Here is a 20,660-nt window from a genome sequence, read left to right on the forward strand (position 1 = left end):
TATAATACTGCTCCTATATACAAGAATATAACTACTATACTACTGCTCCTATATACAAGAATATAACTACTATAATACTGCTCCTATATACAAGAATATAACTACTATCATACTGCTCCTATATACAAGAATATAACTACTATAATACTGCTCCTATATACAGGAATATAACTGCTATACTATTGCCTCCTATGTATAATGTCTCATTCTGCACAGCCTGGCCTCCCATCTTGCAGTCAGGACAGATAACAAATAGTGTCAGATATAACATATGGCGGTATAGGACGAGGTTCTGCGCACTGCGGTGGTGGCGGTGATGTCATCACTTGCTCTCAGAATTCGCTCTTCTAACATTTCTGTAACTGGATTATCTAGTTCTCGCACCAATAGATCTTCTGCCTCATTTGTCACCTGTGCACATTTGACCCGTACAGGAAATGAATAGGAGCCGTACATCCCCTGTAAGAGGGATTCCCAGGGGGGCACAACTTAATATCTTAATGAAGTATATGCCCCCGGGGACTCCGGAGCGGTCACTCCCTAGTCCACCGTCCTGGATTATGCATCAGTATAGAGTACTGGCTGATGAAGGGGCCCTTGGTGAGATGCTGGGGGCCCCATCAATCTAGTGATCTGTGGGGGTCACCTTCAGGAGATCTGCAGGTGTCTAAGCTAATACTGACAGGGTTGACAATGGCAGCCAATGCGGGCACCTGCAGAATTATCTTTAGGGGTCACTTTCCTAAATAGGGAGGGAGGGGGGTCACAGCCCGGTCACACATCAGGTCACTTCGAGGGGCTTTGTATAGAAAAAGCAGCTTTGTGACTGAGAAAATCCCTTCCTTACGTTTAATTCCTTGACTTAGCAGAGCCGAGCACTTGGCACTTTCCTTCCTCCTCCTCCTCCTCCTCATAAAGCTGGATATTTTTGGCCGCCTCGGTGAGACAGTCTCTTCACAGAACAGCGGGAGGTTTATTCTCCTTTCTCTCTGTTTGTTTTGCTTTGCTCAGGAATTATACAACTTAAGATGTTCTAGAAAAGGTGGCGGCAAGTACGGCACAGCCACAGCCGGAGCTGAAATCTGAAAGCGGCCCGCTCTTGTCTGTGGGGTGTGTCTGGTATTCATGTGCGGCCTATGGTCAGTTGTGAGGCTGCATTTTGAAGAAACGGCCATCTTTTTTTTAACCCCTTTAAGTATCCACTTGACATTCTTAAAGGGGGTCTCTTTAACTCTTTGTCATAAACACATATGAAACCGTACACATAATCAGGCATGGGCTATAATGTCCCTTTGGCTGAGCATCACTGCAAGTCATCTCTGGTCAAATCCATCTGCAAGAGTTTCGTTTCCCTGCAGTGCCCCCACAGGTAAAATTAAGTATTACACAATCCCTATTAAAATCAAAAGCACTATCTTATTATTGTATGGAAGTAGTTCTCCAGAGAAAGAGAGACACACTAAAGCAGGGATCCCTTCAACTATTGGAAAACTACAACTCCCATCATGCCCAATACAACCCCCCCCCCTCATTACATAAGCCCAGTCCTGATTTGGATGATTTCTTTCTAATGTGTGTGGGCCCTTATAAGTTACTCTTTTAAGCAGATGACCCCCTTTAAAATTTGTCATGTTTTTTTTTTTTTTTTTTTTAAAGTGACCTTACCCAGACACGGCATATAATGGCGTCTCCGAACAGAGAGGAGCTGCTAACACTGAGCAGACTGCCAGCTGCAAGCCTATAGGGACCAATTACACCCATTTGCAACTGACATGTAACATGTAACACTCCTTGCTTGTTAGACAATATGCCCAGTGTGACGGCTAACATTAGAAACAAATATACACGTAACAATCACTGCAATACACAGTAATGAGCGTCTATTGTGGTTATTTTGTGACATTATTATCCTTACATCACTTAGTCCTATTCACGTATAGTAAGAAAGTGAAAACCGTTTTTAAATATCTCCTTTCCATGCCGAGATATGATTACTTGAAGTGACAGGCCCGAAGCCTGAGTCTGCTCTACTGAGACATTGTAATAACTACATTCCCTTTTTTTTTTTTTTCCTACCGTTTACAGAGTTGGCAGAGACCCTCAGTGACCCCCAAATCATCACAGGCATCAATGTTCACCCCTATACATGCACAAAGGTGGTAGTATTCAAGCCAGGAGTACACAAGGCCTACAGGACTGCCTGTTTTCATAGAATCTCTCAGTAGTGCAGCCTCAGGCTTTTGGTCTGTAACTTTAAAAGACCATATCTCAGCCTAGGAATTAGATATTTATAATCCGTTTTCAGATTATTATTATACACCACAAGGGCTTTCACAGAGGCTTTCATATGTATTTAATGGCCGGTTTCCTTTAAGTTGAGAACTGGTTAGTATTGAAGCAGAGAACCTTCATTGCTATGAGCTACGTCGCCCTTGTATTCTGCATATTGTCTTTGGGATCTGTCATTCTCAGCATCCATTGATTTTGCTGCCAGGTCAGTATTACACTTCTATATATCACTCCGGTCACGTCATTTGCTTGTATCAATCTTCATGTACTCAACACAAACTGGTTTTTCAGACTAAACTGGTCAGCACTGGGCTGTGCCAAATATGACAGGGAAAATGGATATAGTAATGAGACTATGCTAAACTCCCAGGTATGGCTGCAGCATTACATGTTATACATAGCCGATGCTTCTTAAAGGGCCAGTAATCCTAACGCTGGCAATGGTGTTGTGACATAAAGGACTTTTGGATTTCAGCATCCTATTGATGTTAGTATATGATAGTAATAGTTAGGATAATAATACCTTAGCAATTATGTGTGAGCTAAACAGCCCAGGCCCCTGTACATTGAAAGCAAGCAGAGATCTTATATTATATTGTAACCTATGCATTCTAATGCAACGTCTAGAGAGGTATCACATATAGTTATAGCATTATTCCTATCAGCCCTGGGTGGAGCTGTGGATTATTAGGGTGTGATTGTAAGATGTGGATCATTTTCCATAGTCACTATGTCACCATTCCTTTTATCTTGCCTATATCATACACATATATTCTGATAATCACATGATGTATAATACTTTGTACTATAATAGTTTGGCGTATAATAATCCTGGCCTCTATAACTCATAAATGACTGGACACCATAATAACACTAAAGGTATTTGGGCAGCACCTTGTGGTCACTTGGAGTACTGCATGTAAAAAAAAAACAAGCATTTCACTGCATTTGCCTTCTGTTCCTTTAATCTACATATACATATATACAGTGGTGCCTTGGATTACGAGCATAATTCGTTCCAGGACCGTGCTTGTAATCCAAATCTACTCTTAAACCAAAGCAAATTTTATATTCTGCCCAGTGTATACATCCAGACCGGCATCATGTATAAAACGTCTGTTATTTGTAGATGTCAATAAAGCTTACTGATTGTTTAGTGATAAGTTATACAACTATCTTTACATTGTCATTCATTTCACAGTCTCTGCTTACTGTCATTGAATGGAAACCTCATTTTGTTTACATTCACAGGCTGCAAACCTGATCACCCAGCTAATGGTTTTGTTACAATGTGCCAGTGAATGTAAGAACGATCAATACCCAGGGTCTAGGCATGCAATGTGTTGTGCTTAGCTTGGAGGATATTGACTACTCTAATACATGGTAACAAATGCATCAACTGCGTAAACATGACTAGGTGGGAAGGTTTCCATTAACTGACAGCAAGCAGGTATATTTATGTTATGTAATAGGATTGGCTGCAGGCACCACTTAAAGGGGGTTATCCAATCTTAGAAAAATGTGGCTGCTTTCTTCCAGAAACAGCACCACTCCTGTCCTCAGTTTGGATGTAGTATTGCAGCTCAGTTCCCGTGAAGTGAATGAAGTTGAATTGCAGTACCACACCCAACCTGGGGACAGGGGTGGTGCTGTTTTTGCAAGAAAGTAGCTGTGTTGTTTTCTAATTGTGAATAATCCCTTTAAGATGACTATACAAAGGGCTCCTGATAACCCCCATATACATGCATGGTCAGCTCACCTAAGCGAGCATATATTCTAAATGGAGAGGGGAGTAATTGCTGCAGGCATCTCTGGTAATGGCTTATTTCCCAGTGAACAAAAGGATTGAGTGGTTGAAATCCAACATGTCTGATCCTTCTCTCCCAACATCTGCACTTCTCTAATGTGTGCGGCCAGCTTTAGACTACAGACTACAGATTCCGTCACTAGTACCATCACTAGTACGTGCTAACAGCCGCGCGCCTTTCCGCTGGCTCCATATACATCATTCTATATGCGGGCCAATTCCGCTATCCACCAAAACAATTGACATGTCAATTCTTTCGGCGGAATGCGGAATCCGCCCGTGCATAGGAAGATGTCTATGGCACGGGGGGAGGGGCGCGCGATCGTAAGCATGTTCCAGCGGCGGAATCCGACAGAATTTCTCCATGCGGATTCCGTAGTCTGAACCCACTAGGGTATGTGCACACTGAGCAATTCTTGAGGAATTGTAGCTGAAAGATTTCTGCTTGAAATTCCTCGCCTATTCTGCTCTGGCAGAATAGGAGCTGAATTTGAGCGGAATTTAAGCGGAAATCAAGCGGAATACAAGCCGATTTCAAGCCCCATTGACTTTATAGAATTCCTTTAGCGGAAACCGCCCAAAGAATTGACATGTCAATTATTTGGGCGGAAACGCGGATTCCGCGCGGAATTCCAGACGGAAATTTACTCTGTGTGCACGGGCAGTCGGAAATCCCATTGTTCTCTATGGAAGGAGCAATGTTGCATTTACACGGGCGGAATTCCACGCGGATTCCGCCCGCTTTTTATGGCGGAATTCGGGCAGAATTCCGCTAGAATTGCTCAGTGTGCACATACCCTTAGGAAGTAAATGTGTTCTTTGTCCTTTCGTAGCTGTAATCACAGAACGTGTGCGGCACGTGTGCAGAGGAAAGTGGCTATAGCAGGTGGCAGGGAGCACGATGCTGGTTGTAGTCTGAAGATAACACATGAGCACAATCCGCTCTTTTCACCCAATGAACCTGTAATGGTATTACCGCTCACTTATAAGCCATCTGCTCAGCCTTCCTGCCATACATATACAGCACAGCAGCCTAGGGCTGGAATCACACTTGCAGTTTTCGATGCTGAAGCCAGGACTGGATTCAAGAAACTGCCCGGAAAGCCTAGGGGTGCATTCACACGCTGCAGAAATATCTATATGGGTTCTATTCATCTAGGCTGCAAAAGACAATTCAGATACATTAAACGTCTTTCCAGTCTAAAAATGTATGCAACTAATCTGCCATGTGTGATCATACCCCTAATACTGATCACAATGACAATACATGGTGCAATTGCTTGTCCAAGTGTTACAGCCAGACCCCGCACCCCTCCAATACACCTCCAATCTCAGACAACTGAAATACATTCTATAGATGTGGTACCACACTATGTCCATTAGGGGGCAGCCACATACCCTGTGGTATTATTGCATTGCTTCTCATGCTAGGTTTTGACATTTCTTAAACTATTTTTTTTTTATCTTCTTCCTTACTAAGGATACACAAAAATAGAATAAGTGGTAATATACAATTCTCTATGTATTCAGAAAAGAGACAGAAGAAGTTATACTGTGCAATCCTCCATACATCTAGCATACAGAAAAAAAGAAGTGGCACTGTGCATTTCTCAATACATTCATAAGGGAGAACAAAGAAGTGATACTGTGTAATACTTCATACATCTAGCATAAATAAGAGAAGTGGCGCTGTGCAATTCTCCATACATCCAGTGTCGGAGACAAAAGAAGTGATACTGTGTAATCCTACATATGTTCAGCATATAGAACATAGATAGAAGTCATGATGTGCAAGCCTCCATATGACCAGAATATAGAACAAAAGACAATTACTCTGCAATTCTCTGTACATCCAGAATATGAAATGAAAAAAGTGATACTGTGCAGTCCTCCATACATCACCAGCATATAGAACATAGAAGTCCACTATACATCCAGAATATAGAACAAAAGGAGTAGTACTGTGCAATCACCCAGTATACTGAAGAGTAGGAGTGGTACTGTGCAATACACCCAGTATACTGAAGAGTAGGAGTGGTACTGTGCAATACACCCAGTATACTGAAGAGAAGGAGTGGTACTGTGCAATACACCCAGTATACTGAAGAGAAGGAGTGGTACTGTGCAATACACCCAGTATACTGAAGAGAAGGAGTGGTACTGTGCAATACACCCAGTATACTGAAGAGAAGGAGTGGTACTGTGCAATACACCCAGTATACTGAAGAGAAGGAGTGGTACTGTGCAATACACCCAGTATACTGAAGAGAAGGAGTGGTACTGTGCAATACACCCAGTATACTGAAGAGAAGGAGTGGTACTGTGCAATACACCCAGTATACTGAAGAGAAGGAGTGGTACTGTGCAATCCTCCATACACCGAGTATACTGAAGAGAAGTAGTAGTACTGTGCAATAGTCTATACACCCAGTATACTGAAGAGAAGGAGTGGTACTGTGCAATAGTCTATACACCCAGTATACTGAAGAGATGGAGTGGTACTGTGCAATAGTCTATACACCCAGTATACTGAAGAGAAGGAGTGGTACTGTGCAATCACTCAGTATACTGAAGAGAAGGAGTGGTACTGTGCAATAGTCTATACACCCAGTATACTGAAGAGAAGGAGTGGTACTGTGCAATCACTCAGTATACTGAAGAGAAGGAGTGGTACTGTGCAATACACCCAGTATACTGAAGAGAAGGAGTGGTACTGTGCAATCCTCCATACACCGAGTATACTGAAGAGAAGGAGTAGTACTGTGCAATAGTCTATACACAGAGTATACTGAAGAGATGGAGTGGTACTGTGCAATAGTCCATACACTCAGTATACTGAAGAGATGGAGTGGTACTGTGCAATAGTCCATACACTCAGTATACTGAAGAGATGGAGTGGTACTGTGCAATGCTCCATACACTCAGTATACTGAAGAGATGGAGTGGTACTGTGCAATAGTCCATACACTCAGTATACTGAAGAGATGGAGTGGTACTGTGCAATCCTCCATACATCCGGAATACAGGACAGAAGAATTGATAGCGTGACATCCACAATATAAATCGCCTTCTAGACAATGGTCTAGTGGTCTCCAACCTGTGACTTTCCAGCTGTTGCAGAACTACATCTCCCAGCATGCCTTGATAACCATAGGCTGTTGCAGAACTACATCTCCCAGCATGCCCTGATGACCATAGGCTGTTGCAGAACTACATCTCCCAGCATGCCCTGAGAGCCCGCATCCTGGGCACTGTAGTTCTGCGACAGCTGTAGAGCCATAGGTTGGAGGACACTGCCCTCGGGGTCCTATAGTCTATTCCTATACAAGCTGACCAGTGAATTGCGGCAATGGCTAGTAACCTGCTCGGGGCTCCTGGGCTCCTCCATGGCCGGCCTGGCAGGTCTCCTCTGGAATGGACTTCATGGTGGTCCAGGCAGGGTCATGCACAGGGATCTGGCTGCCGACAGAATTCATGGACCCGGTTATGTAAAAGGTGACAGGCGGGGTGGTCACTTATCACACACCTGTTCCACCAAGTAATGCGCCTTTAAGCCGCAGTATTATGTGATGTCACTCAAGCAGCTTAGGATTACCAGCTCCTGGGGAGGGGCCATTTAAATCATGTCACTGATCTCATTTGCATGACAAATATCCCGGATCATGTAGGATCTTTTTTTTCTGTTCAGAGCAGTAACTACTGTATGTAATCTTATCGCTTCTAACTACAGGCCTCAGGGGAGCAAAATGTATATGTTTTAACTTTCTATGTCCCTATGACAACACTTCCTGTTTCTATCCTGTCAGTGTTATCATGGGGATATCACTGGAAACGTGTTGTATTGTTTAAAATATGAATAAGAATATGATGTGTTGTGCAGTGTCGGACTGGGGTATCTGGGGCCCTCCAGAGAAAATTATCCTGGGGACCCACCAATGGGGAACAAGTAAGAAACAACATGTCAGTCAGTTTTTGTGAAGGTTCTAAAGCTGGGGGCCTATCAGAGGATCCTTCGGTGCTCTGGTGGGCTAGTCCGACACTGGTTCTATAGCTGAGGGCCCACCGGAGGATTCTCAGGTGCTCTGGTGGGCCAGTCCGACACTGGTTCTATAGCTGAGGGCCCACCGGAGGATTCTCAGGTGCTCTGGTGGGCCAGTCCGACACTGGTTCTATAGCTGAGGGCCCACCGGAGGATTCTCAGGTGCTCTGGTGGGCCAGTTCGACACTGGTTCTATAGCTGAGGGCCCACCGAAGGATTCTCCGTTCCTCCGACGGGCCAGTCCGACACTGGTTCTATAGCTGAGGGCCCACTGGAGGATTCTCCTTTCCTCTAGTGGGCCAATTGGACACTGGTGTTATGTGTATTCCCATAGTGGATGAAGCATGCTGGGAGTTGTAGTTTGTCCGGTGCTGGACACAGGTAATTGACCCTGCCCCTAATCTGCAGTGTTATAACAGGTTTTCGCTGCTAGGAGACAGCTGGCCCCGTCCTCATATCACTGGCCATGAGTGTAATGGATCAGAGCTCAGTCCTGAGATAATCAGCCAGAACACAAAGACAAGACCTGAGCGCGTTAAAGTGGACCCCGGGTCACCGGTTACGTCTTCCTGAGGAAAGTTGTGTCACTATAATCCCAAGATTTTAATGTGATCTGAGGACAAGGCTGTGACCATGAGTCCAATGAGCAGAGATGTATAAGAAGGGGCGGCTGTGCAGGGAAGTCATGTGACATGTGGTCGGAGGCCCCTCATAGCCACCGCTGGACTCATATTAAAGCTTCTCCCAGGTATAACCTGATGTCTGGGACATCTCCAGCCCCTAACAGATTGGGAACTGTGGGGGGCGACACCATCCAGTCATCTGCTAATGGAAGTGTTAATCCCAAATTGTTAATTCTTAAAGGGGTTTAAGTTATTGTGATGTCTGTTCTCCATTAACAAGGCATATGCCCGAAAATCCTCACATCGCATCAGACTGGAGCACACGGACAGAGGGCTCTACTGTGCCACATACTGTATATATATACAGTATATATTGTATATCAGCAGAGACCGGGATATATGTACAGTGTGCCAGGAGAACAGAGAAATATCTAATATTATTATTTATCTATCTATCTCCTATCTATCTATCTATCTATCTATCTATCTATCTATCTCCTATCTATTTATCTCCTATCTATCTATCTATTATCTATCTATCTATCTCCTATCTATCTATCTATCTATCTATCTATCTATCTATCTCCTATCTATCTATCTATCTATCTATCTATCTATCTATCTATCTATCTATCTATCTCCTATCTATTTATCTCCTATCTATCTATCTATTATCTATCTATCTATCTCCTATCTATCTATCTATCTATCTATCTCCTATCTATCTATCTATCTATCTCCTATCTATCTCCTATCTATCTATCTATCTCTATCTATCTCCTATCTATCTATCTATCTATCTATCTATCTATCTATCTATCTATCTATCTATCTATCTCCATCTATCTATCTATCTCTATCTATCTATCTATCTATCTATCTATCTATCTCCTATCTATCTATCTCCTATCTATCTATCTATCTATCTATCTCTATCTCCTATCTATCTATCTATCTATCTATCTATCTATCTATCTATCTATCTATCTATCTATCTATCTATCTCCTATCTATCTATCTATCTAAAAATCCACAACGGAGTGCACTCTAAGTAAATGCAGTCGGAGTGCCAGCAGCTGGAGGCTGAATCCACGTCTCCCCACTATATATTCTCAGCACTTCCTTTAGTGAAAAATCCAAACTTGTTTATTCCATAACGGTCAAAAGATACATGCAACGTTTCTGCCTCATCACGAGGCCTTTCTCATGCTTAAGTGCTGCGGAATTCATGAGATTATCTATCTATCTATCTATCTATCTATCTATCTCCTATCTATCTATCTATCTATCTATCTATCTATCTATCTCCTATCTATCTATCTATCTATCTATCTCCTATCTATCTATCTCCTATCTATCTATCTATCTATCTATCTATCTATCTATCTATCTCCTATCTATCTATCTCCTATCTATCTATCTATCTATCTATCTATCTATCTATCTATCTCCTATCTATCTATCTATCTATCTATCTCCTATCTATCTATCATCTATCTATCTCCTATCTATCTATCATCTATCTATCTCCTATCTATCTCCTATCTATCTATCTATCATCTATCTATCTCCTATCTATCTATCTATCTATCTATCTATCTATCTATCTATCTATCTATCTATCCTCCTATCTATCCTCCTATCTATCCTCCTATCTATCTATCTATCTATCTATCTATCTATCTATCTATCTATCTATCTATCTCCTATCTATCTATCATCTATCTATCTATCTCCTATCTATCTATCTATCTATCTATCTATCTATCTATCTATCTATCTATCATCTATCTATCTCCTATCTATCTATCTATCTATCTATCTATCTATCTATCTATCTATCTCCTATCTATCTGTCTATCTATCTATCTATCTATCTATCTATTCCCATATATATCGATGTACACTATATGGTAAGGGTGCCCCCCCAGGTGTTTCAGCCCCACCCATTACACGCAGCTGCATACAAACAGGCACACGGCCATGTAATTTCCATATACCAGCATTGCTAGTATGGATCGTAGAGAAGAGCACTACCTCTCCGTATGTTCTCTGTCTCTACCCCCCCCCCCCCTTCCCTCACACAGGGTCTCGCCTGCTCTCAGTACACAGCCCTGAGGTGGGGTGTCCCTGACAAGCATCTGGCCCCTTCCATCCATCATTTATGGGAATGAAATGTAATCTGTGCACAGAAATCTGCAGAGTTACCACCCAAGGGAGGACAGGTCCAAGAAAGATGGAGGCTGAATTATTAATGGAGGCTGCTTTTTAGCTCTTTGCTATAATTGGTACTAATGTGGAAGTCCTTGGTCTCAGACAATAATACACTAATACACTAAACCATTAACTCCATACTTACATACTACATCGTACTATAGACGGGATATGGAGGGAGAAGAGGTTACTGATGCGGGATTTGGGGGTGGATAACACTGCAGCACCATGGACATACAGCAGTAGATACACTGTTATTCACACAGGGGCCAGATACCTAGAACTTTATGGATGGGGAGATGAGAGAAAAAGCTATGATTTACCTTTAAGGAACAGTGTGGATCACCTGCAGCATTCAGTCAGGTTCAGATGCAGGTACACAGTCCACCCTGCTGCACATAGCACATGCTAAGCCCAGTCCTCACTTCCTGTAATTTGCCCTGATCTATCTGTTACTAGAGACAGATTTCTCCTGACAACAGTCAGTGAGCAGCAGATTTACAGGGAAGAAAGACATATATATATATATATATATATATATATATATATATATATATATATATTTATCACAAAATACTTTAATACCAGTTAAAGAATCACACCTGCGGATGTGGTAGCGGTTACACCACCCGGTAAGTACAGGACATATCATATCCACAGCAGTGAGAACACATTAGTGTAGTCATGAATTTTAAATATACTGCTGAGACATTTACTGTAGATCTCTATGTACTTTACTAGAGACATATTACCTGGAGACTTAAGCATGTTATAGTCTCTGGATATCCTGTATCTATGGATCTGGATTACTGGTCAGTATTATGTGAAGGGTAAGGTGACCCCATTGGGGTAGATGACTTCCCCAGGATCTGTACTGTACGGTGCGAGTACTCTATCTATATGTGTAATTCTTCTTAATGTATCAATCTGGTAATAAAGTTCTAAATTTTGTTACATTTTCTGGCCATGTTCACACAATGTAAGTTTAGTAATAATCACGGCCGTTGTAGCTGATTTGCAACAACGGCCGTGATTAATACTTAACTTACATTGTGCTGCAGCTAGAGGGAATCCCAGCCAGAGTGTATACACATAGTATACACTCCAGCCGGAATCACTAGCGGCTGCACAAAAAACTGACATGTTATATATTTAATGAATAGCGGCTGCACAAGACTAACAAGTCACATTATGGAGCATGCGGCTCTGGCCGCATTCTCCATTGTCGGCTATGGTGAATTGGGATGCGGGCGCACACAGATGTGCCTGCATCTCAATTCAGCACAGAGGAAGATCATCCGGTCAGTACTGCAGTACCAGCCGGGATGATCTTCTCAAACACTCTGTGACCCGGCCGGGTTACAGAACAGCTGGTGTTTTACAAAGTGTGACCATGGCCTCTGTCTGTAAGGATTAATTGTCTGGAGGAGTAAACAGTATCTTAAAGGAAAGTTTGCTTCAGTTCTCAAACACTTTTTTGGCGCCAAGTCTTGAAGTACAGTTATACCTCGGTGTTCGAACGCATCTGAATTTGAACTGTTCGGTATTCAAACGGAAATTTACCCAGAAGTAACATTCAGAATTTGAACTCTACTCGGTATCCGAACATTTTTGCGAGTGTGGATGGTGGGTTGTACCTGGTGAGGTTAGCACTGGTGAGGCTTCACATAGAGTACAGTGCTGTATAAGACTGCTGGAGTGCATATACAGCACAGTAGTAGTACAGACAGTGCACCACCATCTCCCTTCCTGTACTGTATAAGACTGCTGGAGTGCATATACAGCACAGTAGTAGTAGTACAGGCAGTGCACCACCGTCTCCCTTCCTGTACTGTATAAGACTGCTGGAGTGCATATACTGTACAGTAGTAGTACAGACAGTGCACCACCATCTCCCATCCTGTACTGTATAAGACTGCTGGCGTGCATATACTGTACAGTAGTAGTACAGACAGTGCACCACCATCTCCCATCCTGTACTGTATAAGACTGCTGGAGTGCATATACAGCACAGTAGTAGTACAGTCAGTGCACCACCATCTCCCATCCTGTACTGTATAAGACTGCTGGAGTGCATATACAGTACAGTAGTAGTACAGTCAGTGCACCACCGTCTCCCATCCTGTACTGTATAAGACTGCTGGAGTGCATATACTGTACAGTAGTAGTACAGGCAGTACACCGCCATCTCCCATCCTGTACTGTATAAGACTGCTGGAGTGCATATACAGTACAGTAGTAGTACAGTTAGTGCACCACCATCTCCCATCCGTTACAGTGCTGGGATAGGATGGGGGGGGGGGGGGGGCACTATACAGTAAAGGATTAAGGAGTGAGGAGTTAGTGATTACTGTACTATAATTGCTGGTTTTATTGAATGTTTCTTGTGTATAATATCCTGTACAGTATATAACGCTGCTCTGTAATGTCCTGTACAGTATATAACGCTGCTCTGTAATGTCCTGTACAGTATATAGTGCTGCTCTGTAATGTCCTGTACAGTATATAGCGCTGCTCTGTAATGTGCTGTACAGTATATAGTGCTGCTCTGTAATGTCCTGTACAGTATATAGTGCTGCTCTGTAATGTGCTGTACAGTATATAGTGCTGCTCTGTAATGTACTGTACAGTATATAGCGCTGCTCTGTAATGTACTGTACAGTATATAACGCTGCTCTGTAATGTCCTGTACAGTATATAGCGCTGCTCTGTAATGTACTGTACAGTATATAGCGCTGCTCTGTAATGTACTGTACAGTATATAACGCTGCTCTGTAATGTCCTGTACAGTATATAGCGCTGCTCTGTAATGTCCTGTACAGTATATAGTGCTGCTCTGTAATGTCCTGTACAGTATATAGCGCTGCTCTGTAATGTGCTGTACAGTATATAGTGCTGTTCTGTAATGTCCTGTACAGTATATAGCGCTGCTCTGTAATGTGCTGTACAGTATATAGTGCTGTTCTGTAATGTCCTGTACAGTATATAGCGCTGCTCTGTAATGTCCTGTACAGTATATAGCGCTGCTCTGTAATGTCCTGTACAGTATATAGTGCTGCTCTGTAATGTCCTGTACAGTATATAGTGCTGCTCTGTAATGTGCTGTACAGTATATAGTGCTGCTCTATACTGTAGTGGTTATACTGGGCACCATACAATGTAAAAACACTGCTCGCTGCCCAGACTGCCTTCCTGAAGTTCCAGAACAGAGGTGTCACTATATATATATATATATATATATATATATATTTGTGTGTGTGTATTGGGGAAGATAATTAGGGAATTATATCAGCATTTGGCTAACACTAGCTTATATGTATTCTGTCGGCACGGATACAATGTAGCAATCTGTACAGGAGACAGGAGGAGATTGTTCTTACATCACACAGGTACAGGTGTATTCTAGGGAATTAAAAATTATACTTTTTTATGTTGCTTTTATAAAGTCTTTAATATAACTCTGTAATAGAACTTTATTAATGAATATGTTTTCTGTTTTTTTTTACATTTAAACATTGACAGGCAGCAGTAGGGTGTGACACAGCCACTCTGCTGCCACCTATGGCTGTGTAAGGAACTGCAGGGCTGCACAAGCCCTGGCCTCAGCACAGTTAGAGCCCGATTACATGGCATGATTGTTGTGCGAAAAAACCTTTATATTGTTCAAACTTAAATCATAATCGTTACGTGTAAATGCAGGCAACAAACAAAAAATAGTTTGAGCTGAGCCTAAAATCATCGTTAATCGTTTACTGTTATTTAATTTAACGTAATTCCTAACGTAATTATCCGCTCATTTGCTGGGATCAGATGGAGCAAGTGATCGACACTGGGCACTGTGATATACTATATGTCGGCTCTATGTGGTAGTATTATGTGGGCACTGTGATATACTGTATGTTGGCTCTATATAGCAGTATATTGTGGGCACTTTGATATACTGTATGTCGGCTCTATATAGCAGTATTATGCGGGCACTGTGATATACTGTATGTCGGCTCTATGTGGTAGTATTATGTGGGCGCTGTGATATACTGTATGTCGGCTCTATATAGCAGTATTATGTGGGCGCTGTGATATACTGTATGTCGGCTCTATATAGCAGTATTATGTGGGCACTGTGATATACTGTATGTCGGCTCTATATAGCAGTATTATGTGGGCACTGTGATATACTATATGTCGGCTCTATGTGGTAGTATTATGTGGGCGCTGTGATATACTGTATGTCGGCTCTATATAGCAGTATTATGTGGGCGCTGTGATATACTGTATGTCGGCTCTATATAGCAGTATTATGTGGGCACTGTGATATACTGTATGTCGGCTCTATATAGCAGTATTATGTGGGCACTGTGATATACTATATGTCGGCTCTATGTGGTAGTATTATGTGGGCGCTGTGATATACTGTATGTCGGCTCTATATAGCAGTATTATGTGGGCGCTGTGATATACTGTATGTCGGCTCTATATAGCAGTATTATGTGGGCGCTGTGATATACTGTATGTCGGCTCTATATAGCAGTATTATGTGGGCACTGTGATATACTGTATGTCGGCTCTATATAGCAGTATTATGCGGGCACTGTGATATACTGTATGTCGGCTCTATATAGCAGTATTATGCGGGCACTGTGATATACTGTATGTCGGCTCTATGTGATAGTATTATGCGGGCACTGTGATATACTGTATGTCGGCTCTATATAGCAGTATTATGTGGGCGCTGTGATATACTGTATGTCGGCTCTATATAGCAGTATTATGCGGGCGCTGTGATATACTATATGTCGGCTCTATATAGCAGTATTATGTGGGCACTTTGATATACTGTATGATAACTCTATATAGCAGTATATTGTGGGCACTGTGATATACTGTATATATCGGCTCTATATAACAGTATTATGTGGGCACTTTGATATACTGTATGTCGGCTCTATATAGCAGTATATTGTGGGCACTGTGATATACTGTATGTCGGCTCTATATAGCAGTATTATGTGGGCACTGTGATATAATGTATGTCGGCTCTATATAGCAGTATTATGTGCTCAATGTGATATACTGTATGTCGGCTCTATATAGCAGTATTACGTGGGCACTGTGATATACTGTATGTCGGCTCTATATAGCAGTATTATGTGGGCACTGTAATGTACTGTATGGCGGCTCTATAAAGCTGTGGGCACTGTTATGTGATTACTGTATTGCACTATTATGTAGGAGCTATAGGACAGCATTATATGGGCAATGGTTTGCACAGTTAGGTATGCCCTTTGTGTATGTGTAGGTGTGTTCACATGTATAGGACTCTATCAGGATTCCACCAGTATTACAAGTCTTGGGGCGGTATTATACCCAGTCACACACCCTGGAAAATCCACGCAGAATAGTAAATGTGCAGCAGATTTTATAATCCACATCATGCTTCTTACCTGTATGTATAGTATTATAGTATTATAATGTAGGTTGTGTATGGCAATATTATGTGGGCACTATATGGTGTTGTGTAGGTTCTGCATGGCAGTATTATGTGGGCACTATATGGTGTTGTGTAGGCTCTATATGGCAGTATTATGTGGGAACTATATGGTGTTGTGTAGGCACTATATGGCAGTATTATGTGGGAACAATATGTATTATTATAATGTAGGCTCTATATGGCAGTAGTATGTAGGTACTGTATGGCATCATGTAGGCTCTATATGGCATTATTATGTGGATACTGTGTAGTATTATTATGTTGGCTCTATATGGCAGTATGTGGGTACTGTATGCTATTATGTAGTCTCTATATGGCAGTATAATGTGTGTATTGTATGCTATTATGTAGGCTCTATATGGCAGTATTATGTAGGTACTGTATGGTATTATGTAGGTTCTATATAGCAGTATTATGGGGTATTGTATTATGTAGGTTCCATATGGCTGTATTATGTGGGTACTGCATAGTATTACTATGTAGGCTCTATATGGCAGAATTATGTAGGTACTGCATGGTATTATGTATACTCTATATGGCTGTATTATGTGGGCACTGTTTGGTATTATTATGGTGGCTGTGTATGGCAGGATTATGTGGATACTGTAAGGTATTATGTAGGCTCTATATGGCAGTATTATGTGAGTACTGTGTAGTATTACTAATGTAGACTCTATATGGCAGTATTATGTAGGTATTGTATGGTATTATGTAGACTCTATATGGCGGTATTATGTGGGCACTGTTTGGTATTATTATGGTGGCTCCATATGGCAGTATTATGTGGGTACTGTATGGTGGTATTATGTAGGCTCTATATAGCAGTATTATGTGGGTACTTTGTTTTATTATAATGTAGGCTCTATATGGCAGATTTATGTAGGTACTGCATGGTATTATGTATACTCTATATGGCGGTATTATGTGGGCACTGTTTGGTATTATTATGGTGGCTGTATATGGCAGGATTATGTGGATACTGTAAGGTATTATGTAGGCTCTATATGGCAGTATTATGTGAGTACTGTGTAGTATTACTATGTAGGCTCTATATGGCAGTATTATGTAGGTACCGTATGGTATTATGTAGACTCTATATGGCGGTATTATGTGGGCACTGTTTGGTATTATTATGGTGGCTCCATATGGCTGCATTATGTGGGTACTGTATGGTGGTATTATGTAGGCTCTATATAGCAGTATTATGTGGGTACTTTGTTTTATTATAATGTAGGCTCTATATGGCGGTATTATGTGGGCACTGTTTGGTATTATTATGGTGGCTCTATATGGCAGGATTATGTGGATACTGTAAGGTATTATGTAGGCTCTATATGGCAGTATTATGTGGGTAGTGTATAGTGGTATTAAGTAGGCTCTATATGGCAGTATTATGTGGGTACTGGATGGTGGTATCATGTAGGCTCTATATGGCGGTATTATGTGGGTACTCTATAGTGGTATTATGTAGGCTCTATATGGCAGTATTATGTGGGTACTGGATGGTGATATCATGTAGGCTCTATATGGCAGTATTATGTGGACACTGCAGGGTATTATTCTGTAGGTTCCATACACTATAGCAGTGTAAGGCTGTCAGAGTATGATGGGAATTGTAGTTTTGCAGCTGCTGGAGGGCCACAGGTTGGAGAAGCCAATGTGCTATATAAAGTTTATGATGATCAATATATAGCTGACAATATTCCCGCCTGCAGCTCTTAAAGGACCCGTCTATGGGATTTATTTAATTTTGGCCTCTCTTTCCCGCCCGCTCGCCCCCCAGACTCCAGGCCCCTGTCCTGCCAATGTATAATTCTATAACAGTGAAATGTGAAACCGGGCAGTGGCCAGCGTAGGTAAAAATAACCGTGCGACTTACCCAGCGGCAGCCCTTCACTGTCCGACATCCCGGGAATAGAGGCTGCAGGGAACGTTCAGAGCTTTGGAGCGACTGTTCTCTCTGCCTGACAAACAGCTGTAGCCCTGACTTCTCGCTCCAAGAAAAAAAGAGATAAGGACGCTCCTGGCCGCCCGGATTGGCGGCTATAATCTCATCTCCCCTCCCCTTGGATTTTCCATTTCCCATTAGACCGCAGCAAACAAATGTAATATTAATAGTGACCGGCTAAGACCAACCCTGGACATTCATTAAGAAGTTGTGGATCCGACATCTGCTGCGGCGACCCTGGACAGATGTTCTATTAAGTCTGTGCCAGCAATGTCATCATCATCATCATCATGAGAGTCATCACCCAGCTTTCCCAGACTCTGTGCAGGAAACTCTTCCACTAGGGTTAAAGGGGTTATCCAGCGCTACAAAAACATGGCCACTTTTCCCCCTCTCTTGTCTCCAGATTGGGTGGGGTTTGGAACTCAGTTCCATTGAAGTAAATGGAGCTTAAAGGGGTTATCCAGCGCTACAAAAACATGGCCACTTTCCCCCTACTGTTGTCTCCAGATTGGGTGGGGTTTCAAACTGAGTTCCATTGAAGTAAATGGAGCTTAATTAATCACACCTGAACTGGAGACAAGAGAGGGGGAAAAGGGGCCATGTTGTTGTAGCGCTGGATAACCCCGTTAATGGTGTTCACCCAACTTTCACAACTCTTAAAGGGGTATCCCCATCTCATAACGTGACTACATATAGCTAGGGTATGACCAGTGGGGGGGTCTGACTTCTCGGACCTCCACTGATCTTGAATATGAACAATACATGTATCAGTAGAGTAATCCTTTAAATCCTTTTGATAAGGCGTGGCTTAAAGGGGTTATCCAGCGCTACAAAAACATGGCCACTTTCTCCCCTCTCTTGTCTCCAGTTCAGGTGTGATTTGCAATTAAGCTCCATTTACTTCATTGGAACTGAGTTTAAAACCTCACCCAATCTGGAGACAAGAGAGGGGGAAAGTGGCCATGTTTCTGTAGTGCTGGATAACCCCTTTAAGTGGGTTTATTTATATAGCACCAACATATTCCACAGCGTTGTACATAAGGGGAAGGAGGAATATGATACAACCTCCATTAGTGACGGGAGGGATGATGGTGAGACGTGGCCGGGGCTCAGAGCTATAATCTCCTCTAAGTCCTGGACATGTATCCTCCCATGGAGGACGCTCCTTATCAACCTGCTGAAGAGGAGACGGGAAATGTGGACATTACTGACCAGGGAGCGGTAATGGACGCCACCCTCCAGGACACCTCCCCGACACACTGTAACGACTTCTGACTCTTCTGCACTATAACGACCTGGTAATAGGGATGTAATACACAGATCAATGACTGCAGGATACAGAAGGTCGTATCACACAGCATCACACATAATTTACATAATGTGCCTCAGCAGTCAGTGGCACACTGGCTCACCTGAAGGTATCACACATAATAGGCTTAGATACACTGGCTCAGCAGAAGGTATCACACATAATATGCTTAGATACACCGCATGAGCAGTCAGTGTCACACATGATAGGTTTAGATACACTGGCTCAGCAGAAATGATCACACATGATAGGTTTAGATACACTGTCTCAGCAGTTAGTGTCACACATGATAGGTTTAGATACACTGGCTCTGCATAATGTATCACATGCATACCTCCCAACTTTTGCAAAGAGCAAAGAGGGACATGTGCGCCGCGGTCCCAATAGCCACGCCCCCATAGCGACCCTCCATAGCCACACCCCCATAGCAACCCTCCATAGCCACGCCCCTATATCAACCCTCCATAGCCACTCCCCTACAGTCACCACATGCTGCTGACTGAATAGTGCCCTATACAGTATCCAATCCCGCCAAAAATGCCCTATATGGTATCCAATCCCCCATTATAGTGCCCCACATAGTATTCAATCCCCCCAATAGTGCCACACATAGTATCCAATGCCCCCATATAGTGCCCCACATAGTATCCAATCCCCCACATAGTGCCCCACATAGTATCCAATCCCCCACATAGTGCCCCACATAGTATCCAATGCCCCCATATAGTGACCAACATAGTATCCAATCCTCACATAGTGCCCCACATAGAATCCAATCCCCCACATAGTGCCCCACATAGTATCCAATCCCCCACATAGTGCCCCACATAGTATCCAATCCCCCACATAGTGCCCCACATAGTATCCAATCCCCCACATAGTATCCAATCCCCCCATATAGTGCCACACATAGAATCCAATCCCCCATATAGTGCCCCAC

General features: G+C 42.5%; 1 protein-coding gene across 1 annotated transcript in view; it reads right to left on the reverse strand.

The window, feature by feature from the left end:
• Window positions 1–18,423, reverse strand: part of EML1 (EMAP like 1) — a 76,304-nt gene extending 57,881 nt beyond the window's left edge. The window contains exon 1 of the mRNA XM_069951068.1: window positions 18,340–18,423. Within this exon, the coding sequence (XP_069807169.1) occupies window positions 18,340–18,367 (28 nt within the window). The 5' untranslated portion in view covers window positions 18,368–18,423. The remainder of the gene's footprint in view (window positions 1–18,339) is intronic.
• Between the last annotated feature and the right edge of the window lie 2,237 nt (window positions 18,424–20,660).

This window comes from Dendropsophus ebraccatus, chromosome 13 (genome assembly GCF_027789765.1).
Source record: "Dendropsophus ebraccatus isolate aDenEbr1 chromosome 13, aDenEbr1.pat, whole genome shotgun sequence".
In the NCBI taxonomy this organism is placed as follows: domain Eukaryota; kingdom Metazoa; phylum Chordata; class Amphibia; order Anura; family Hylidae; genus Dendropsophus; species Dendropsophus ebraccatus.